The sequence below is a fragment of the Drosophila bipectinata genome, chromosome 2L, assembly GCF_030179905.1.
Source record: "Drosophila bipectinata strain 14024-0381.07 chromosome 2L, DbipHiC1v2, whole genome shotgun sequence".
NCBI lineage: Eukaryota > Metazoa > Arthropoda > Insecta > Diptera > Drosophilidae > Drosophila > Drosophila bipectinata.
The window spans coordinates 16,194,907-16,217,242 of NC_091736.1; the positions used below are offsets into that span (position 1 = coordinate 16,194,907).

Below are 22,336 nucleotides of genomic sequence, written 5' to 3' on the forward strand. Positions count from 1 at the left end.
ACAGGATAAGCGCTCCGGGCCGGGGGTGGTAATCCGGCCGGGTCCGTGCGTAACATTTTACGGCACTCCCCTCATCCATTCTGACTGTCACAGGTGCCACGACTCCGAGGCTGAAGGTGAAACTGGAGATGGAACATAAACGGCCACCCAGGAGAAGGGAGATTTGTGGAAATAAAGAACGAGGATGGCTGGGGGATGCCATTCACATTCCCACTGCCGTTGCCGGGTAGCCATAATAGCTAAAGAATTACACACTCACACTAAATTGGCTGAGGCAGGAAACGCAGTCGTTGCTTCATTAAGCAAAATATTTCACTTTGAAGCCCAGACACGGAGCTTCGGGGCTTTTCTGGGGTTCAACGACGTGGGCCTCATAGGTTAAAGAGCTACTGATTGTAATCATTGATTGGTTGTCCATGGAGACGGGAAATACGACGCTGTATTTGGGCAATCTCTATTACTGCCGTCCACCCATACTTTTCCTAGTTTATTGAGGGAGTGTCACGACAAAAATTGTCACAAAATTAAGCCAATATAATATGGGTAGGTTTTAATGAAGCAATGGTTAAAGATATACCGCTTAAGAATCGAAAAACATTCGGAAAAAGTATAAAAACTGTAGTTGGCCATATGTTAAGGTCCCATATGAATAGAAAAATTCATGATAAACTCTAAACATAGTATGTTTTTGGATTTTTATTCAGATTAAAGGATAATCGATGTACGAATCGTTTAAGGTATTGGCCTTGAGAATACGATGTTTTTTGGGAAACATAAGGTTTTCGATGGGGGTCAGATTAATTCCTTTTTATAGGATTTTGAAGGGGGTCTATCAGAAAATTTGACGAAAAATATTAAAAATATTTTGTTTCTAGATTTTGATGCAGATTGAAAGGAAATCGGTCCACAAATTGTTTAAGGTATTGCGTTCAAGAATCAGATGGCTATTGGCAAAGATATAGTATAGCCATCGCTGTGGGCCATGTTATACCTCCATGCACATTCCCCATTTTTGAAGGGGATCATCCAGGAAATTTGACAAAAAATCTAAAAAATATTTTGTTTCTAGATTTTGATGCAGATTGAAAGGAAATCGGTCCACAAATCGTTAAAGGTATTCCGTACCAGAATCGGATGACTATTGGCAAAGATACAGCCATCGTTGTGGGCCATATGGTAGCTCCACGCATTTTCCCCATTTTTGAAGGGATCCCTTAAGAAAATTTGACGAAAAATATTAAAAATATTTTGTTTCTAGATTTTGATGCAGATTGAAAGGAAATTGGTCCACAAATCGCTTAAGGTATTCCGCTTAAGAATCGGATGACTATTGGCAAAGATATAGCCATCGCTGTGGTCCATATTGTACCTGCACGCATTTTTCCCATTTTTGAAGGGGATCGTCCAGGAAATTTGACAAAAAATCTAAGAAAAATTTTTGTTTTTAGATTTTGATGCAGATTGAAAGGAAATCGGTCCACAAAACTTTTAAGGTATTCCGCTCAAGAATCAGATGACTATTGGCAAAGATATAGCCATCGCTGTGGGCCATATTGTACCTCCATGCACTTTCCCCATTTCGAAGGGGATCCCCCAGGAAATTTGACTTCAAATCTTAGAAATATTTTCATCCTGGATTTCAATGCAAATTTGTGTAGAGTCGATCTACAAATCGTTTAAGGTTATCGTCCCAAGGATCGGATGTAAATCACCCAAGATATAGTCAGCATATAGCCAAGATTTAGTCCCGAATGTTTTTATTGATATTCCACTTAATATCTCATAGTGTTAACAATTATTTTTTATTATAAAAAATTTGTTTTGGCATCCGTCCCATGGTCCTTTGATTTGGGCTGAGTTGTGTTGGTGTGCGCATGTATTTAAGTGGCAGAGGCGACAGACAGCTGAATGTACACTTAGCTTGCTTGCCTCCTGCGAGTCTGAGTGGGTGGGTGGATGGGCGGAAGGGCAGGCCAGGATGGGCAGAGTGGGCAGGGTGGTCGGAGGATGGTGTGTGTTTGCTAACGTATTACTTGCTACGCTCCAACATCTAGCCCCGGGGTAATGACAGGACTCAGTGAAGCAGAGGAGCAGCAGCAGGGCTTAACTTCCTAACACGCCACCAATTAATGGCCAAAAGGCAGGAGGAGAGGCGGCCGACTCGAATGTTTGCGGATTTGTGTTTGAACTTGAAGTCAACAACTTAAAGACGCCGCCACGCCCCTTTATCCAGAGCAGAAGGGGTCTAAGGGGGTCAGGAAGCTTTTCCCCCGTATCAGCAATTATTTTGCAATTACCACTCAATGGCGCCGCGGCGCCTTCGTCAATTCTATGAATTCGTCTTCTCCTGCTGGGGGTTTCGTTTAATTTTATTTTTTAAGAAAAGTGGCAAATCAATATGGAAACGAAAACGATAGACAATCGAAGGTTAAGGGGGGAGACGACGAGGTGCCAAGAGGGAAACCATAAAGTATTTCCGACGGTCGTCAGCCGAACCTTTTCTTTTTGGGTTTCTGGCGCTGTTTTGCTTCTGTTGGTAGGGTTTTGTTATTCGTTCTTTGGGCTATATGGGTGTTTATACCCCGCACCTACACAAATACATGTAAATATACATATGTATGATCCAAGCACGCACACACCCAGACAGCGCCCCGAAAAGCAGACCGCAAACAGCCTTGATGACTGACGATTGGCTCGGGCCACTGGCGCCCTAGCTCGAGCTCGAGCCCGAGTTCGAATGAATCCCTCAGCTGCCAGCTCCTCCACTGGGCAGGGTCTCTGCATGCAGCCCCTACCGATAGTCTCCAATACACTAAGATAAATGGGTTAAAATTATATGCATTACTTTTACTTTTAAAAGAAAGAACTTCTAGGAAAGCTTGTATCATCGTATGATTGAATCATTTGTATATTCCCATTAAACCATATTTTATATTATCCTTTTAACAATACTTAATCTTCATATCTTCCCCCACCATTATTTCTCGCAGTGTAGATGGTTTGTGATGCGTAGGCAGGGCACCGGGTGCTTTGGGCGTCAAAGTCGGTCTGCTGCGTGGCAGGTCACGCTTGTTTGCCGGCAGACGGCAGGGTGAAGCCTGGTGCGGTTGATTTGGGTGCTTTTTGTGGGTGGTGATGAGTGAGTGACTTGGGGTGGGTGGGCTTCATGGTGGCTCTGGAGTGGGTGTCAGACAACAACTTTAGACGGCTGCGGGTCCGAGCTCAGAGACCCAGGGACGGTTGTCGTCGTTCTTGTTGTTGCTGCTCGTTTATATTCGCTCATTCGTTTGGGGTGGGGAGGCGGCAATCTTCCCCAGACTTCCTCCTCCCCCCACTCTGCCGTCTTTCCTTTTTTTGACGCCGCCAGCGCGCGTGCTTTTTGCGTCAAATTTAATGCGGCAAAAGTTGTGTGCGAAATGTGGTGTGCTTGATGAGCGACGGTGGCGGTGGCGGTGGAGGTGGAGGTGGAGGGCTTCAGGGCTGGTGGGTCATCCGGTAGGTGGGCTTGACATGTGGCGGCCGGAGGCAGCAGAAGCAAGTCATTGACGCGCAAAAGGGCGCCGCCACACAGCAGCACACACACACACACACACATAAATTTCATGGCGTTTTGTAAGCCACACGCCCACACACCCACAAATTACCCATACAGTGATGGCTCGCCAATTAAAAGGCTGGAAACAAGGTCCCTAATTTACGAGGCGCTCAAAAATTCAATTGTTATTGTATACCTTTGAAATTAAATTTTAAATTAGTTTTAGGCTTCCCTTTTTTTAGATTTAGTAACAGATTTAATTTCTTTGTTTTGAGCTTGTAATAAATTTATAGGTTATGAATTTTATAATTAATATAGAACTAATTCCCTTAAAAACATTTATATTATTTTTATATCTCGGGAGAATCCTGTACTTCTGGGCAAACTTTTTGGCACTTTCCGTCATCGCTGAATAAATAAAAAATATACGGGCAACCTTTTTTAAAGTTTAATGCTACTTTTTGCCTTGTTTTTATTTTTGTGGGGCTTCTGCCATTTGCTTTTATTTGTTGGGTTTAATTTAGTTGCCCTAAGCCTTGGTCCTTTGAGCCTGACAGTGTCATTAGGGATTAACTCAACTAAATTGGTGGTGCTTGTCTCATTTCGTTGCGGACTTTTCACATGCCCGGCGATTGCCAGTCAAGTTGCAGCAGTTTTGTTTTAAGGATGGCGGATATAAAACACACAAAAAGTGTTGCCTACATTTGCGGGCCGGGCCAGCGAAGCGCCCATTGTTGTCGTTGACAAGCGGCGGCGGCGGGCATGTATGAACTCCCAACACCCATCCATGGCAGCCACGCCCGCCACTGCCAATCCCTCACCAAACAACAAAAAAAAAATGTCCAAAACGAACAAGCGACACGCGTCCTGGCCATGGTCCTTGTAGTCCCCCCTGCCGAAATCCCTCAAAATTTCGAATCCTGCATGGAAAATGTCGACGACAGACGTCGCTGCCAAGCCAACATTAGCATCGAAGTGCAAACGACGCCCACCCATACAGATACTTACCAACACACAAACTCACACCCGCCCATTTTGGGATTGGAAGGCAGCCAGAATGCCAGGACGCCGCCAGGATACCCGGCTACCCAGCTACCCGGCTACCGAGTTGCCGAACTGGCATGCCACACCAAGTCATGCCGCGCCATGCCCCACCACGCCACGCCATGCCACGCCACGCCACACCACGCCATGCCATGCCATGCCGCAGTTGGAGCACTCACGCAAATTTCAATTTTTTTCACACCACTGCTCTCTGCTCTGTTTGCGTTTGCCGTCTGTCGGTTGCCTCTGCCATATTGCGGCCCAGCCGGCCACCAACAAAAGTGGCAAGGATGTTTTGTAAAGGATACATAAAGATTATATCTAGTATTTCGATGTATTTAGATCTATCCATCTATATGGAAAGAAATCTATATTTTTATTTCAAAAGGAAGCACCAAGCTTATTCTAAAAATATATTTACTTCAAATAGGGTTTTAGAATCCATTACATGGACTATAGAGCCCTATACTATTTTCTTTTGATGTTTTAGTATTTTAAATAATTTATAATAGATTTTTATTCCAATTAATTTTACTTAAACTTTAATTGTAGTCATCTAATTAGCTTATTTATGGATCAATACCTGTATACAAATTTTTTACGTGCGTTATCGCAAATTTTGTTGGTTGTCAGGAGCCCGTCAGGCTTTCGGTCTTCGAAGCACGCGTCAGCACACTTCTACACAGACACACCCACAGACACTCGTGCCCACAACCAAATTCACACACACAGAGACACGCCAACACATGGAAAAAGAACCGGAATGGAGCTCCGGCGTATTGTACGTGCTCCTACACCGCACAGTGTGGCGCACTTCCTTTTGATTTAGTCATTTTTCTCTCTTTAGCTGGCACAACGGCAGGAACAGGAGCAGGAGCAGCAGCAGGAGCCGGAGTCGGAGCCGGTCGTGTCATGGCCCTTCGTCCCTCGTCCTTTCACCCTCCGTCTTTCCTGCCAACGAGTCTGGTCGCCACTTGACAAACTGCCTTCCCCGCCTCCGCCTCTTTTTCGCCCCCGTTTCGTCCTTTTCGAGCTGTCCTGTCCTGCTTCCGTTGCCATTGCGGCATGGAGCGCACTTCCGAAGCTTTTCCTGTGGGGTTTTCTCATCTGTGTGTGTGTGTGTGTTGCCTGTGCGCATCTGTGTGTGTGTTTTTTCCCTCAGTTTGATTTTCATTTCTGTTTTGCCACCAATACCTTTTCGCATGGATATTGTTGTTTTTGTTGGATGGAGATGGAGGGCAGGAGAGGCGACCCAACCTCCTGGTGGCGTTGCTGTCTGCGCTTAACTTGCCTTTTATACCTTTGACTCCAACTCCGGCTGCGACTGGCAGTCAAGGGGATGCACAGCGAAAATTAGTACCTAAATTTATACGAAATATTGTCATAATTGGATTTCGAAAAACTATCTTTAACTTAAATGGAAAATTACAAATAAATATTTATCTTAAAATAATACAAATTTCTCCAAGTGTATCTTTTGTAGCGGGGGCAGGGTATTTCCCACAGTCACCGAGCCGTGGCCGAAGGTTGCATGTGGCCTGCTGCCGGCTGTAACACTGCCACTGCCACTTCTCCCGCACGTCTGGACGGGATGGGGATGGGGATGGGTGGTTGTGTGTGTGTACGGCAGTAGCACTAGCACGGCAGTGGGGCCTGTCAAGTCGACCAGAAACATCGGCAGCAATGCTGCCGGTGGGGTTTAACAGAGATGGGGAGTAGAGATGTCGAGGTGGGAATAAGGGTGCGGAAATCGGTGGAGGCAAGACCGTACAGCTGTAGAGCCGTCGAGCCATAGAACCATAGTGCCGGAGCCCGGCCAGGGTCGTGGCAGGGCTTTTAGCGATGACGATGATGACGCTGGTGGCGGCCTGCCCGGTCTCGGTGTGGCTATAAACGATTTATGTGTGTGCCAGCGCCACATGACTGCCCCCAGACCCATGGAATTACACACCACCCACCAGTCAAAGCCCAACACCAAAGCCACCGTACCATTCGCCCAACGACCCACCCACCGTTACCCTCCAACCGCGAGGCCAGCATTCAAGTCATCGTTCAGTTCGGTTCAGTTCAGTAATTTGGCTGGCGGCATCGGCAGCTGGCAACATGCGGATACTGGATTGGGGGTAGCAGGTCCTCATCCACATCCACTTGCCCCGTCCTTATCCCCCTTTCCACCTGCCACGTGCGTGGCCTCAAGAGCTCTCTTTGTACCCCGTCCATGTTTGTGCACACCACACTGATTGCACCTGGCCAAGCCGCATGTATGTATGTATACAAAAACAAAAAAAAACAAAAAAAGAGGCAAGAAAAGTTCCCAGTCCCAGTTAGAGAGACCAACGACCCAGGAGACCCACGCCTGGAATCACTTTGTTGCCGCGCCGCCTACTCTCGGCTTTAAACTGTGGCTGCTAATTGCTCATTATGCCCCCCAGATTTCTGCCGCACTTCAAGGAGGCGTTCAAATGCCATAGAGAATGCTTGGCCCAGGCAATTGAAAGGATTCTGTGAGGAACACATCTCAGAGATGGGGAAAGGATTTGTCTGATTTGGTTTACAAAACAAATATGTATTTTGGTTAAATCAGGACTTTTTTTAAGGCATATACTTGAATTCTTAACATTATAATAATCTATCATAGTTGCTTAAATAGACAGAAGAATAATCTTAAAAAAAATAAAAATGTAAGGAAAAGGAAGAAATAGTTTATAAAGATTAGGAAACTTCTTCTGTTTCCAAATCCACAATCTGTTAAGATTTAATAATATATTCACCCCAATTAGATATCTTAAAAAAAATGTATATTTGAACTACGCATTCCATTGACACTTTGATGGAAATTCAGACAACGCCCTTCGATTAGCAGCTCATAGTTGACAGGATTTGACAAACGAGAAAGGACTTCATGGGAAACGGCAGCAAGTTGCCGTAAATGTCTCGGATTATCCTGCCAACCTTGTGACGCATTATGCTGCGTACGATTTCGATTGGATTTTCCTATTTTCTGTTCGGCGCTTATAGAAGCTGAGTACCATGAATCCAAGCGCCACATGTGCCAAGTTTGGAGGCACTGCAGCAAAGCGGAATTTCCATATTGTATAGCACACAGTTTGGGGGCACTTGTTGTTGGCTGCGGGCTGTGTTTTGCTATTTGCGTTTGGGAGTACGTTGCGCACCTTGTTAAGCCCGCCTGATGGGCCACATCCACTGCAATTTGTTGCCATCAACTTTGTTGCCATGATATTCCCACCACCCGCACCAGCACCCGCACCCGCAGCCGCACCCTGCCACACTCCTGGCCCAGCGTATTTATCTAATAGTCCTCGCTACTGTCGCTGTCACAGTTGTCTTCGTCTGGCTCCTGCCTGCTGCCTACTGCCCCCTGCCCTTGTCACATCCTGCTTTCGTTGCCTGACTCCCCGCAGCCTGGTCGTCCTGCCTGGCTTATTATTTGCCACGACTGCTGCGCCGCAGAAGTTTCGCATCGTTGGTGTTATGATTTCGATGCGGGCAGCCGAATGGCAAAGTCAGCGACAGCAAATACCAAAGTCCCCCACTTACCGCACCCTGCCCCACCGCCACCCCGCTGACCCGCAGGCCACAGACCCGGCTAACCCGCCTGCTGACGCCGTTGACGCAGTCCACCCAACAAGCAAAAAGGTCTAAAATTTTAATTGGGAATATTTATTAAAATTAATCTTAAAAAATCTATTTAGCTAAGAATTAAAGCTTTTTTTTATTTTATAATTTACGTTTAAAATGACCTTTAAATAATTTTCTAAAAAGTTCACCCAATAAGTATGCTTTAAAATTTTCTAAACCGAAAATATCACTCATCCGCCATGTCTGCTGGGTTGTTTCCTATTTGCGCCTAAACGAATTGATTGTACGCTTGTGTGTGGGATCGTGTGTCGCCGCGTGTGTCTGTGTGTGAGTGTGCTAAAGCCAGACATGGTCACGCCGTCCGTCCCAGTGGCGGCACGTCGCTCTGGCTTGTCGCTTGGGCTGCCTGACATTTGCCGCAGCCAGCTCGCCGCCCCTTCCCACCAGCCAACCACCCACTATTCAGCATTCGACGCCCACTGGCAACATGCCTCCACTGCGTCGTTAAGCTCTCGCCAACTGAAAGTGTGTGCGTTAGTGTTAGTATGTGTGTGTGTGTGTTTGAGTGCTGGCCTGTATGTGTGGGGTCGGTGGGGCAACCATTACCACAACCACCATTAACGTGGCAGGCAGCCAGGCGTTGCTGTTGCTGCCACATCCATTGCCATTGTTGCTGTTGCCGCTGCCGTTGCCGTTGCCACTGCTGCTCCTTCTACAGCTAGTTGTTGTTGTTGTTGCTTTTATTGTCGGTTGACTCCAATCTGCTTTGGTTGCTGCGCCACACGACTACGACGAGGACGACGACGTCGACGTCCTCAGTGGCTCGTGCCACTGCCACTGCCAACAGAAACAGCAACAGCAGCAACAACAACAGTCAACATCAACGCAACCTCAGCAGCAGCGACGGCAGCAACATGAGCTTACCAAGCGATTCAGTCGGGAAATTTTGCACAAGCCAAACGCACGCGGCAGCGGAAAATCGAACCCAGCCAACCAACCCAGCCAGACACAACCGACAACCGACGAAGTGAAAAGTCGCAGTTGATTCTGCCCCTTGCCTTGCCGTTACGTTGCACACACAGTTGCCGTCAGTTATCCGTGAATCCTCGACCCGTACGGACGCTAGTCCGCTTTTAACGGCACTTTTACAAAAACCCTCGAAACCATAAAGACGTAATTTTTACGCGACACGGCCTCTAAAAAACGGATTTCGATTTTAAAACGAATTTTTGTTAGAGCAGCATATTTGAAAAATATTTTTCAACCGGAAACGAATTCTTGGAATTCCGTAAAAATGAGAAAATGACAGCAAAACGTGATAAGGATTATTCGAAAAATAAATCAGCACCAGGTATATTTCTAAAAATTCTGAAAATTCAACAAAGTTTCATATTTGGGAACTCATTCAATATTTTAAAACAAATGACATTTAGAATTCAAATTAATCTCCACGGAATTGATAAAAAAAATGTACTGGTTTTAAAAAAATAGTTCTTGAAACCATAAATTTATGTGAGAAAAATGATTATTAATTTGTGTTGTATTCCAAAATTGTTTTTAAAGAAACAAGTTTAAATACAAATAAATAAATATCTAAAGTGTTTACAACTAAATAGTTTATTTGTTGAACTTTAATAAATGGGACACCTGTGGACTTGTTTAAAAGCCAAAAAATAAGTGAAGAAGCCCTCGATTTATTACATTTATTACATATTAAATTTATAATAATTAAAATCAATTATGTAAGAAACTAAAAACGTTCCACCTTTTTTAAAAAGAGTGTCTGGAAAACTTTTTTCAGAAATGTGAACCAGACGAACTACTCTTAGAAACTGTATAACTATTAAACTAAAGAATTCATTTTTTAAAAAGCGATTTAAAATTCTCTTTAAACAACGTAGAATTCTTTGTAGATTCTATTTGTAGATAAATTTAATTTTAATTTTACCAAATTAACTAGCCCGTTTAAGTTTTAACTTTCAACAAAGGATAACTTGGGAGTTTAGTTTGAAAGTTAATCCTTTAATATAGAATACGATTTCGTGTTATAATTCCATTCGAACATGAGATCTATTAATGAAATTCCAATTAATTGTACTTTTTTGTGTCCAGGCATCGGATTCACCGCCGCCGGCTCGACCAATGGCAGCGGTATAAAATCCATCGGGCTGGTTAGCTCGACGCAGAATGTGACCTCGTCGCAGGACATCAGCAAACGGACAAATAAACCACTCATGGAGAAGCGACGGCGGGCGCGTATCAATCAGAGCCTGGCCATCCTGAAGGCCCTTATCCTCGAGTCCACCAAGAGCCAGAATGCCAAGAACGGCGAGGGCCAGGCCAAGCACACGAAGTTGGAGAAGGCCGACATCCTGGAGCTGACCGTGCGTCATTTCCAGCGGCATCGCAATCTCGATGATCCCTGTGAGTTCCTTATTTTTAAAGGAATATTTTTTGTTAATCATAATTTTAGTCAAATGAATAAGAATCCGTTAAATATTAGAGGACTAGAAGTCCTAACGGACGACTTACTGACTTAAAAAAACTAATGAAATTTCGAAAATATTTTCCAGCGGTTAACAAATATCGAGCTGGTTACACGGACTGTGCCCGCGAAGTGGCCCGATACCTGGCCACACCCGAGCCGCCTCCGATGGGCACCATGCCAACCCTGGCGGAGCCCGGTTCCAAGGCTCGACTCCTGCGTCACCTCGACCAGTGCATTGCCGAAATCGATGTGGAAATCTGTCCCCATTCCACGGCAAACTTCTCGGAAAGCCCCAGCAGCAGCAGCTGCTTTGACCTGAATCACCCGAAAAAGCCCCAGCCGGAGGAGCACTCGCTGGACTACAGTAGCCAGGACTCGAATCCCTTGGACTACAGCAAGGGCTTAAAGTTGGCGGCCGCCGAACAGCAGAGGGCTCATCCAGCCACGCCCGCACCCCAGGACGAGAATAATAATCGCGGCCATCAACAAGTCCAAACAGCCATTCCCATTCAGGCGCAGACCCCATTACAGGGACAGCAGAGTCAGCCGTCTCCGCTGGACGGAGTCACACCCAGCGAGCTCAGCTACGAGGAGGACCGGAACAAGGTGTGCGCCAATGTCCTGGAGCAGTACAAGCAGCAGCTGAAGGCGCAGGTGCAGCAGCAGCCGGATGGGACAAATGGAGTCCTGGTTCTGCCTCCGCACTATGTCCAATTAGCGGCGGCTTTGGGATTAAGTGCCCAGCCCCTGGTGGATCCGATAGCCACCCGAACGGACTTTGAACGGCTCATCGAGCTGCAGCGCGTCCAGCCGCACTTAGCTGGCAAGCTAAGTCCCAGTTTTCCCGGAGGCCTGGAAGCGGCACATGTAGCGGCCGCCGCAGCAGCTGCCTATGCCAACAGCATGGCAGTAGCTGCCTCCGCGGGCGCCAACGTTTCCGCAGTCGTGGCCGGCACCCCATCCACCCACTCCGAACGACCCGCCTCGGTGGCAGCCTCCGTCAGCTCGGGAGTCTCTGTGTCCGAGCTGAAATCCATGCCTCCCACGCAGCAGTCTTCGCCACGATCGGAGAGCGGAATCGGCTCCAACGAGAACGAAGGGCCGGTGTCAAGTCCCAGGCCGCAGACAAGCAGTGCCGCTCGTCAAGCACTCCGGCAGCGCCAGGAGGAGGAGTACCATTATATGGCCCAGGCGGCGGCGGCTGCTGCAGCAGCAGCTGCCGGCCAGGATGAGAGCATGTGGCGGCCATGGTGAGCCGCCGAAGCGTCTGAGATCTTATGTACCAAGTATGTAGACTGCACCAGTTCGTGGAATACGCTCCAGCCGGCAACCGGAGGAGTGTGTTCCTACATCGATCGATGGAAACCTATTGTTATTATAGCTCGTCTGCGCAGCTCCTTTCCGAATTGCATTTCCTACCTGTGCCAATGCCCCAGAGACTCTCTCCAAGACGGGTTCCAGAGCCAAGGAGATTGAATGTCCTTCTGAATTATTTGTGAACTTCTTTTCGCCCTGAACTCTGCGTTAAATGTATTTAATTCTTTACTAAAAGCTAAGATATTTACAAAAGAAAATCCGTGTTGTTTTAATGGGTTGGATGTCCTTGGAAATAATTAATTTCATTTTACGTTTGGAAATAGTTAATCTTTTTAATTTTATTTAGGTATTTCCTATAAATACAATATAATTCCATGTAGACGACGAATAAATACTTGTATTATATAATGTTTATATAATTTTTTTAAAGATGAGCCTATCGCTCAACCATCCTTAACTGATACATCAGGTCCTCCAGCTTCCTACTTTGATTTCATTGCACTTAGTGATTTGCGCGGCGCCGACTGCCTTTGGCGGGCCAAAAACGTTTGCCCCGATCCCATCAGAATTGCCAGCTTTGAGTCAATAGCATCCCGCTGGGCATTCACACCCAATCTGTAAAACGCTGACGTCATCAGCTGCTCCTCCATCACGGTCATTTTTGGCTTGGGCTCCTCCTCCACAACTTCAGCATTCTTTTCCAAGACACTAGCATCGAGGGCTATAAGTTGAACAATTAGTTGAGTTTTTTGTAAAATGGATATGAATGAGTTACCACTAGCTATTCGCGGATCAATGCTCTTGATCACCTCCTTGGCCTTCTCAACGCATTTTCTGTACTTGGCATCATAGGCTAGGATCTCCTGTTCCCGTGCTGTTAAATTTGTTTCAAGCTGCGTCACCTTACACTGCAGCGTGGAACTTTGGGTCACCGCCTCTTCCAGTTGTAGTGCTACAAAGCAATCAAGGTAATCAGATAAGAAACTTTATAAAATTATTAATTCATTTATTAAAACTTACTCTTTTGTTCATTGAGTTCCATGAGCTGCTTTATTTGCTTTCCAAACTCGTTCCTGTTTAAAAAGGTATATTTTTTAGTGGTTTTATAATCTTCAGATTAAGAAATGTATATTTACTCTTTGAAGATAGGATCATCACTTTGGGAGGCATGCGACAACGAGAGGATTCGTTCGTTGGCTGTCTTTAGCTGTTCGCGTAAATGCTCGTTCCGTTTATTAGCATCGTCCAGAAGTTGCTGGAAATATATAATTTATAACTAAATTTTTTTTCTGAGGAAATAAAACCTATATTACTCACCGCCAACGCAGTCTGTCCGCCCTGCCCCTCACGCAGAGCTTTGTTTTCCGCTTCTAGTCGCTGAAGCTTATCAACCGTTGCTAACGGCTGTAGCTCTGTTGAAACTGTGTTACCAGCCAATGCAGAGCTAGAGGACAGCTGGCCGCACTTGAGCTCGTCGACGACCTCCCGAAGATTGTCCCGTTCTTTGAGTAAACTATCCTTAGCACGCTGCAGTGCCAGGTTCTTGCTCTCCAAGTTTTTGTTATCAAACTCCAGCTTTACATTTTTGCTGCTTTCATTATCGAGCTTAGCGTGCAGGTCCTGGATCTCCTTCTTGAATAACTCGACCTGACCTTTGGTGTTGGCATATCGCTTGGCATCCTCCTCGAACTGGGCGTTTTGCTGCACATAGTCAGCACTGCGCTCCTCCAAGATCTTAACCTGCTTCTTCAGGTCATTGTAGTCCTCCAGCTTCTTTTTATAGGTGTCCAGCTGGGCTTCACATATCTTCAGTTTGTCATTAGACTCCCGGAGCACATCGACTTCGTCCTTGAGAGTGGTCACCTCAGCAGAGCTTTTCTGTTGGCATTAATAAAGTATTTCAAAATTGTATATTTGCTTTGATAGAGTGAATAGTATTTATTCCTACCATTAATTCATCGATGCGCGTTTGCATGTGCAGCAAATCGGTTTCCTGCTGATGGGCTTTTAGCTTGAGATCCTCCCGGGCACCCTCCGATTGCAAAAGCTCCTCTTTGAGCAGATCCAGTTGACGGCGCAAATCGTTGTAGCGCACAGATCCAGTTTGAACTGGACCCAGGGACACACCATCGTCGCCAATTGCAGTGGAGGTGTGCTCCATGCGAGAGACCTCCTGCTGCAACTTCTGCAGCTCCTGCTGAAGATTGGTCTTTTCATCGATAAGCAAGAGCATCTTCTTCTCAGTTTCAAAACATTTCTGCGCCATGGCATCGCGCTCCTCTTGCAGTGCCTTTCCATCCAGTATTCCACTGAGAGAACTGCGTGACAGTGAGCCAACCACTCCTCCTGCCTCTGGAGAAGAGGACGCGTTGCGTGTGGACTCCAACTCCTGCAATGCACGCATTATATTGGCCTGCAGCTCCTCCTCGAGGCTCATTATCTCGGTGATGTACGACTGTTTATTTGTACAGTTGACGGCGCAACCCAGAACCAACTGCAGCAACCGCTCCAGCTCCCCCAGATCACATTTTTCCGCGATGCGCTGTACATCCGGTTTGGCAAAATCCCCAAGGGAGTAGTTAAGCACCTCGCTGTAATAGTCGTACACAGACTGGGCCACCTTCTTCAAATTGCTCATCCGGAGCCGCCAGTTGCTACCCACGGCTCCTGGCTTTATCTTGGATAGCCAACCATCCGTAAAGGATTCCGGGGCAAACTGATTCAGCGCTTGAGCCAGTGCTACACCGTCAGCCAGAGATTCAGCATCTGAGTGCGGTGCGTTCAAATTGAGGGTCTTAAACCACTCCAGAAGACTGTAGTACATCTCGTTCTTGGGCGCGGACATCTTACGTGTCTGAACGAAACGCTAAACAAAACAAAACAAATAAAAAATATGCACAATTTTACAAAAAAAAGAAAGCACAGCTGTTGCACCGAAAACAAAACATCGAACTGCAGCCTAGATATCGATATGTGTTTATACGCATACTGTCTATCGATATCTCTTAAATTTAAAATTGTATTTTTCGATTTATTAAGCAAACCGAAGGGATGTTCACCATAATTTGAAAGTTCAAAATTACATTTTTCATTGCCATTTATTTAACCTAATTCGACTAATTTTGATTTTAATTATTATTTATGTTAAAGTCTATTGCCATAGCGGATCCATGTCCTCCGTCCAAGGCCTTTTGCATGCACTGCTCCACCCACTTGAGCTTCTCATCCTGCTCTTTTATCTTATCCACAGGAGTCCAACTCAAATCAAACTCCAGCCGGTAGCTACCTTTGAATGTCTGATCAACTGGGTTCCACTCCTAAAACATTTTCAGATTAAAAATTAATCATCTTGAAAAAATCCAAACTTACTTCCGGGGACAGCATGCTAAAATAGTTTTGACCCGATGATCTTTGATAAAGATGATAGATTTGGCCGGGTTTTTTGGTAAAATTGCAGGCAGCACTGTGTAGGTCTCGATTGGCATTAGATTCCTTCAGTATCTCCATGGCCTGGGCTTGAAGCATCTTTATCTGGAATTAGATAAGAATTGTTATAAATTATGTTTACTTGATACAAGTGAATCATATTTACCTGATCCATTATAACACCAAGCTTGTGGCAGGTCGTGCTTTTCAACTGCTTATCTGCATGTTGAATTTGTTGAGCCAGGGTTATAATGTCCTTTTCATCGTGCATGGAAACTCGCATAGGGTCAATCTGGGACTGAGGATTCCTCTCCACCAGCTGAGCTGTTTAGCATTATATATTAGTATGGTGACTAGTTACCAAGCAAGTTCGCAAAACGTACCTTTTTTGATTGCTGTCTCATATGTCAACTGGTCCATAGTGGCTGCTCTTTTCATAACACACCCAGGACACAGAAAAAAGATTTATTAATAGCTGGTAAACAATTTATTTACAATTTTTGACTGCCGAAAGGTACACAAACAACTTAACATGTGTTTGACTATCTGTAGCCAAGCGATAGGCAGCTTGCCGATCGATATATCGATGGCACAAGTGTTTTTTGCACTGCCATCACTAGGCCAGACCTATAGAAAGAAGAAGCACACTAAATTGTAGTTGTATATTTTAGAGCTAGCAAAATTGTGAATTTTGGCCCACAGCAAGCAAATTGTAATGTCCAATAGAGAAAAAACAAATAGTGCGGTTGCAGAGTGTTAAAAGCGTGCGGAAATCGAGGCGACAGTGAGTGAATTATGCCCACTTTGGCCATCGTAGCAGCGGTCTCATGCACTTTGGCGAAAGGAAACTTTGTATGCCCAATAAAAAGCGCACGCGCGCATAAAATGCACCATTAAAACCCGAAAGTAAAGTTTTTCATTGCAAACAGCTGGAGCAGCGATTGCTGGACGTGGGACAGTATTCAATAATTGCATTGGTAAGCCAGACCCTGCCCCCAAAACGTTTTTCACATTCGGACGCACACTGGGGCGAATCTGCATATATGTGTATAGGCGATGTGGGATATACCCCAGTGTGAGTGGACGGCAGTGGACGGACTTTCGTAAACAACACATGCGGGTCAATTATTTTGAATGAGCTCTATCTAAGTAAAAGAGCTAAAAACAAGCAAAGCACCCAGCAAAATATGTAGCTATTATCAGGGGGAGTGCGAAGAAATTTCGAATAATGACCAGATATTTGCATGCGTCTTATCGGAATGCGTCACACCATAACGCCTTGGAGCTGAGACCTCAGTGGGAAGACCACAACCATATCGACGAAAGAGTAGGGAGCTGAATTTTCACTCTCGTCATCAATCCGTTGTTGCCATATAGACACCCAGAGATTGTATATGCGTGCGGTTTTCTCCTTTAGTCATGCGCCAGTTAGTTGACCCAATTATCATCCAGGTCCCATCATCTTACTCCCCATTCGACTAATGTCAAATGTCACACATCTTCCTTGCAGCCTGGCAACCAGAATTGCTGGAATCGGAACCGCACAACACTGAAGTTATTAAACATCTCACAGTGAGTCAGCCCTCAGCCATGCGAGCCTCCATTCCGCCCGGCATTCGAGTCGTCCGTGGACCCAATTGGATTTGGTCGAATCAAGGTAAGAACTGAACGGGAGGAACGGAAGGCCACGGGCCGATTTGTTTACTCCCCTCAGAAGTGGGGAAACATTAACTTGGTATCGGTTCCCTATTATTGTATGGGTGTTTGTTTAAAATTGTGGAATCAAATCATCATCACTGTGAAGATTGCTTAGGAATAACTCCAGGAATCCCTAAATTAAAACTCCTATGTGCAAGTAACTAAAGCACTTTAATATGCAAATCAATAAAAGGATCTCCTAAAGAAATTTAATTGAAAAGGAACCAATAATTTGTGTGCCGATATCTACTGTATACCCAAAACTCACTTGGCATTGGCACCCGTGTAGTGTACCGGGTGTGGGGTAGGGGTGGTAAGAGGTGTGTGTCCGTGTCCGTGTCCGCTGCTGCTCGGGGCGTTGTTGTATGTAAAGAGGACGCGCCTCGCTATTTTTAGCAACACTCACTGCGGCAGCAGCGAAATTCTTGCGCTTACCAATTGCTTCTGCTTTCGTCGCTTCGTTTTTATGGTTCCTACATACATATTTGGTTCGGATGTGTGGGTATTGATAATACACATGCACACCAACACCCTATGTGGCAGGTAAATATGTCCGTAGGCAGCTGCTGGCTAAACAATAATATTGCGTAGTTTTTAATTGAATTAATTTCCTTCAGCTGGAAAAATTCATCGCAAACGTAATATGCCAGCCATTAGATGATGTAGCTGAAAATTATAACGAAATCGAGTGAGAGCTATGACATACTTCGTACTGGGAATTCATTTGGAAACCGGAAATAGCAATCTTTAAAAATATTATAACACAATTAGATTGTATAACAAGGCTTTCTTAAATTGGCCAACATTTATCATATGTATTGCAAGGGTATCATGTCCAATATATAGCCCTAAGCTCCACAAGTGCTGGGTGTAAACAGAAACACTTTTCCCCGTGACTAATACCATGAGCCTAGCGGCTCCAACAGCAGCTGCATGTGCCTGCAGCAAAGGCACAATCACACATGTCCAAAGTATGGGTCATGGTATGTGTTCCTCCCTCTTCCAGTTTCCCCCGCCCCTCAAAAGAAGCAGAAACAGAGCCTCCGGCCCATGTCTGGCATGTCATTTCGGGCGAGCAAGGGCGCGTGCCATTTTGTCTCCAACCTTTTTGGAGTGTTTATTTTTAGACCCTGGGATGGGGATCGTGAGCGATTCCAGCAGGCCTTCTACTCTCCCCACATTGGGGCGAAAGTGGAGAGTTTATTTCGGGAAAACAAGGCTCCTCCATCGCTGTTTCTGTGTGAAAATATATAGGCATAAACAAACATTTTAGACGCGGACCGCGTTCCTCCCTAGGCCAACATCAAATGTCACCCTCTCGAGAACGATTCCACGCCCGTGCTGGGTAATTATAGAGCAGCTGCACGTCGAGTGCATAACCGAATCCGCTTGGAGCCCGAGTCAATGATTGTGGGGGTATTTATAGCCGTGTGTCGGTTGTTTATGGGGGAAGTTTGTGCTCCCCAGATGTCTGTCCGACAGATCCACCGGATGTGCTCCAGAGGGAGCGCTTGGGTGCAGCCAGTTTCTCCACCACATCAGCTATTCACGTTGCATCCTACTAACGATGTTTCATTTCTTGCGCAACAGACGACGGAGAAGGTCACGTTGGAACGGTTTGCGAAATTGGTCGATGTGGATCAACGCACTCACCGGAAAATACCGTTGTGGTCAACTGGGATTCTGGCCACAGGACCAACTACCGAGTTGGCTATCAGAATCAGTACGACTTGATTATCGTGGATAATGCCCAAGTTGGTAAGTCAATTCTGGAATATTCTCAGAAACTTCTTCTACTATTATTTCCTATTACCGTAGGTGTCCGTCACTCTAATGTCGTTTGTGATGGCTGCTCGAAAGCAGGAATAGCTGGCATAGTGTTCAAGTGTGCCCAGTGCCCCAATTATCACCTGTGCGCCTACTGCTACGCCGAGGACATTCACGACCTGGAGCATCCCTTTATCCGCTACACCACGCCCAATTCATTGGGAGTCCGAGTACCGACGCGAAAAGGCTCTAAGCGTATTCAGCTGCGCGGTATCTTTGTTGGCTCCAAGGTGGTTCGTGGTCCCGACTGGGAGTGGAACGAACAAGACGGTGGCGAGGGCCGGACGGGGCGGGTTATGGAAATCCGTGGCTGGGACAACGAATCGTGTCGCAGTGTAGCCAACGTCTCGTGGGTAACAGGGTCAACGAACGTCTACCGTTTGGGACACAAGGGCAACGTGGACCTCAAGTATATATCAGCTACGTGCGGCGGCCACTACTACAAGGACCACATGCCCGTCTTGGGACAGCCGGACGAGCTCCAGCCCGTGACACCCATGGTGAAGCCTAGCTTTTCCGTGGGTGATCGGGTCAAAGTGTGTCTGGAGGTCGATGCACTAATGAAGCTGCAGCAGGGGCACGGCGGATGGAATCCGCGTATGGTAGAGCACTTGTCAAAATTGGGCACAGTACACCGGATCACAGACAAAGGGGACATTCGGTAAGCATCCATTAATCTTTCGTTGAGAAGAATTCTTTCAAACAGTAGAATTGCAGTGTTCAGTACGAGAATTGTCCCAATCGATGGACTTTCCATCCGGCCGCCTTGGTCAAGGTTGTTTCTTTTCGTGTTGGCGATTTGGTCACCATCATCAACGATGCCATCAAGGTGCAGCAACTGCAAAAAGGCCACGGCGAGTGGATCGACATTATGCGCTATGTAAGTAGCTACCATTACGAAGTGCGTTTCGAATCTAATTTGTAATCTTCTAAAGGCTTTGGGAAAACTGTGTAAAGTTGTGAAAGTGTACTCCGATGGCGATCTTCGCATACAACAGCTGGACGACGGCTTCGAGTGGACCCTGAACCCCAAGTGCGTCAAGTTGGAGCGTTCGCCCTTGGCCACAGCCGCCGAGCGTTCCAACAGCATGATGGACCTAAGTCATCGAAGAGCCGACCATGTAATGACACCGCTCTCTGGTCTTTCTGGCAGTTCGGTGGCCGACAAACTGGTACGCGAAGCGGCCCAAGGCCATCTGGACTTTGTGCGTCAGCATCTGGATGCAAATCCCAGCCAGGTGGATGTGATGAGCGGCGGCAAGGCGTGTATTCAGGTCGCCTCCCACCAAGGCCACGTGGAACTGGTCAGCTATCTCATCTCGAAGGGAGCCAACGTGAATGCTGTAGACAAGGAGGGCGACTCAGCACTCCATTACGCCGCTTTTGGCAACCAGCCGGCCACGATGCGTGTGCTCCTCCAGCACGGGGCCGAAGTGAACTTCCTCAACTCGAGCCACTGCTCCGCTCTGCACATCTGCGCGCACAAGAAAACGCCTCACTGTGTGCGTGAGCTGCTACAGCACAATGCCAACGTTAATATTCAGGACTCCTATGGCGACACTGCTCTCCACGATGCCATCGGCAAGGAGAACACCGAGGTGGTGGAGCTTCTCTGCAACGCTCCCAATCTGGACTTTACGGTGAAGAACAACCGTGGCTTCAACGTGCTTCATCACGCTGCGCTGAAGGGCAACGTAGTGGCCGCCCGTCGAATCCTGCAGCTCTCTCGCCAGCTGGTCAACGTACGCAAGGACGACGGCTTTGCCGCTCTGCACTTGGCCGCCCTCAACGGACACGCTCAGGTGGTCGAGACCCTGGTCACCGAGGGTCAGGCGGAGCTGGACATTCGTAACAACCGCCGGCAGACACCATTTTTGCTGGCCGTTTCTCAGGGCCACGCCGGTGTGATCGAGCGTCTGGTTCGGCTCTCTTGCGACGTCAACGCCAAGGACGAGGACGGAGATAATGCCATGCACTTGTGCGTCATTAAGAAGTCAAATCTTCAGGCGGCCGCCGAACCACAACAGGAGGAGGCGCCAGAGATATATAAGTTCTACCAGACCCTGGTGCCAACGAGCGTTCGAGCAGAAGATCGATTAATGTACAGCATCTTGATCTATCTGTCGCGATCCGGTTGTCGGGTGGAGCTGAACAACGCCAATGCTAGCATTTTTGAATCGATCACTGACCGCAACATCCGTCAGTTAATCTTCGGCCAGCAGGCGGATGCAGAAGCTCTTCCGCGCAACCTCCAGACCCTGGATATGTCGGAAGCTGCTGCCGTCGAAGAAGTGCCAACAGAATCCAATGGTGCGGCCCCGGTGCCGCCACAGCGCCAACAATTAGATTTGATGCCAAAGCCCAACGACACGACGGCAGCATCGGGAGCTGCACCATCAACGCCCTCAGCTTCGCCGGGCGTGAAAAAACTTAACTCGGACGCAGTCCAGCAGAACGTCTCGCCGCAAGTGGCACCGCGCAAAAAGGCACCCAAACCACCAACCAGCTCAACTGTGGTGGAGCCCAGTGTTGCAGGAGCTGCATCCAGTTCCAATCCAACTTCTGTCATTGTGACGGGACCACAAGAGTGCATCGTATGCAACGAGGTGCTGCAACTGGTGCGCTTCGAGCCGTGTCAACATCAGATCGCCTGTGAGGAATGCGGCATTCGGATGAAGAAGTGTCTGCGCTGCGGAGTGATCATCGAGCGGCGCTTGACCCCCAGTGGAAGGGTTGTGTCTTTGCCTACGTCCACGTCTTCGCCGAGTGATCCCACCCGAGTGGCATCGGGAGACCTGTTGCGGTACCTTGAGAACAAGGTGCAAGAATTCGAAGAGTCGCACTTCTGTGGCATCTGCATGGAACGGAAACGAGACGTGGCCTTCCTCTGCGGTCATGGTGCGTGCTCCCACTGCGCCGAGACCCTGCGCACATGCCACATGTGTCGGAAGACGATACTCAAGAAAATCAACCTGTACTGAGAAGGAAGATGGAAACTCCGAAACGGAACAGCTATCCAACCAGCAACCAAAGTGGCTTGTATATAAATACATTAAAAACGAAATCACAACACACCCACACATTTGCCGTGTCATGTACGACTCGAAACTAATTATTTATTGAACACCGACGAATTTTACGCGATGTTTTTTTTTTTTTGAACGGCTTATGAGCGGCATTATATACATACAAAAATAAAAAAAAATTATTGTGCACCCTTCACGTATCTAGTTATTAGCCTCGTTCAACCATCTCTGGCAACGATAAAGAGAAAATAGGAAAACAACTAATATCGAAGAGATATTTAATAGTCTTATTAAATTGCAAAATATACAAATTTAAAATAATTAAAAACTCATTGTTTTCTTTGGTGGGTGGGAGAACGTAAAGAGATACATTAA

At 46.7% G+C, this 22,336-nt stretch overlaps 4 protein-coding genes across 4 annotated transcripts; 2 read left to right on the forward strand and 2 right to left on the reverse strand.

The window, feature by feature from the left end:
• The first annotated feature begins 8,847 nt into the window (after positions 1-8,847).
• On the forward strand, positions 8,848-12,186 carry Sidpn (similar to Deadpan). Its single transcript, XM_017242324.3, has 3 exons — positions 8,848-9,530; positions 10,292-10,603; positions 10,753-12,186. Exons 1-3 carry the CDS (start codon positions 9,482-9,484, stop codon positions 11,919-11,921), a joined length of 1,530 nt encoding a protein of 509 aa, XP_017097813.2. The 5' UTR covers positions 8,848-9,481; the 3' UTR covers positions 11,922-12,186.
• Positions 12,187-12,304: 118 nt separating this feature from the next.
• hook (hook microtubule tethering protein) lies at positions 12,305-14,948 on the reverse strand. Its single transcript, XM_017242323.3, has 6 exons — positions 13,933-14,948; positions 13,302-13,862; positions 13,121-13,239; positions 13,005-13,057; positions 12,760-12,936; positions 12,305-12,705 (listed from the first exon to the last, which is right to left on the reverse strand). Exons 1-6 carry the CDS (start codon positions 14,827-14,829, stop codon positions 12,467-12,469), a joined length of 2,046 nt encoding a protein of 681 aa, XP_017097812.1. The 5' UTR covers positions 14,830-14,948; the 3' UTR covers positions 12,305-12,466.
• Positions 14,949-15,063: 115 nt separating this feature from the next.
• LOC108125954 (uncharacterized protein C1orf50 homolog) lies at positions 15,064-15,982 on the reverse strand. Its single transcript, XM_017242325.3, has 4 exons — positions 15,794-15,982; positions 15,577-15,734; positions 15,354-15,515; positions 15,064-15,301 (listed from the first exon to the last, which is right to left on the reverse strand). Exons 1-4 carry the CDS (start codon positions 15,846-15,848, stop codon positions 15,113-15,115), a joined length of 564 nt encoding a protein of 187 aa, XP_017097814.2. The 5' UTR covers positions 15,849-15,982; the 3' UTR covers positions 15,064-15,112.
• Positions 15,983-16,031: 49 nt separating this feature from the next.
• mib2 (mind bomb 2) lies at positions 16,032-22,157 on the forward strand. The gene is made up of 6 exons (XM_017242322.3): positions 16,032-16,387; positions 16,921-17,067; positions 18,699-18,866; positions 18,927-19,596; positions 19,653-19,815; positions 19,871-22,157. Exons 2-6 carry the CDS (start codon positions 17,001-17,003, stop codon positions 21,914-21,916), a joined length of 3,114 nt encoding a protein of 1,037 aa, XP_017097811.2. The 5' UTR covers positions 16,032-16,387; positions 16,921-17,000; the 3' UTR covers positions 21,917-22,157.
• The last annotated feature ends 179 nt before the right edge of the window (positions 22,158-22,336 follow it).

What these genes read in the sequence shown, in the direction of transcription:
- Sidpn (XM_017242324.3), top strand. Translation starts at nt 9,482, where the DNA reads ATGACAGCAAAACGTGATAAGGATTATTCGAAAAATAAATCAGCACCA. An exon ending in GAAAAATAAATCAGCACCAG is followed by an intron (nt 9,531 to 10,291) that starts GTATATTTCTAA and finishes TTTTGTGTCCAG; the next exon opens with GCATCGGATTCACCGCCGCC. An exon ending in TCGCAATCTCGATGATCCCT is followed by an intron (nt 10,604 to 10,752) that starts GTGAGTTCCTTA and finishes AATATTTTCCAG; the next exon opens with CGGTTAACAAATATCGAGCT.
- hook (XM_017242323.3), bottom strand. Translation starts at nt 14,829, where the DNA reads ATGTCCGCGCCCAAGAACGAGATGTACTACAGTCTTCTGGAGTGGTTT. An exon ending in CGCGCATCGATGAATTAATG is followed by an intron (nt 13,863 to 13,932) that starts GTAGGAATAAAT and finishes TAATGCCAACAG; the next exon opens with AAAAGCTCTGCTGAGGTGAC. An exon ending in TGATCCGCGAATAGCTAGTG is followed by an intron (nt 12,706 to 12,759) that starts GTAACTCATTCA and finishes TTCAACTTATAG; the next exon opens with CCCTCGATGCTAGTGTCTTG.
- mib2 (XM_017242322.3), top strand. Translation starts at nt 17,001, where the DNA reads ATGCGAGCCTCCATTCCGCCCGGCATTCGAGTCGTCCGTGGACCCAAT. An exon ending in CGTGGATAATGCCCAAGTTG is followed by an intron (nt 18,867 to 18,926) that starts GTAAGTCAATTC and finishes CTATTACCGTAG; the next exon opens with GTGTCCGTCACTCTAATGTC. An exon ending in ACAGACAAAGGGGACATTCG is followed by an intron (nt 19,597 to 19,652) that starts GTAAGCATCCAT and finishes GTAGAATTGCAG; the next exon opens with TGTTCAGTACGAGAATTGTC.
- LOC108125954 (XM_017242325.3), bottom strand. Translation starts at nt 15,848, where the DNA reads ATGAAAAGAGCAGCCACTATGGACCAGTTGACATATGAGACAGCAATC. An exon ending in TTGGTGTTATAATGGATCAG is followed by an intron (nt 15,516 to 15,576) that starts GTAAATATGATT and finishes ATCTAATTCCAG; the next exon opens with ATAAAGATGCTTCAAGCCCA. An exon ending in TTAGCATGCTGTCCCCGGAA is followed by an intron (nt 15,302 to 15,353) that starts GTAAGTTTGGAT and finishes AAAATGTTTTAG; the next exon opens with GAGTGGAACCCAGTTGATCA.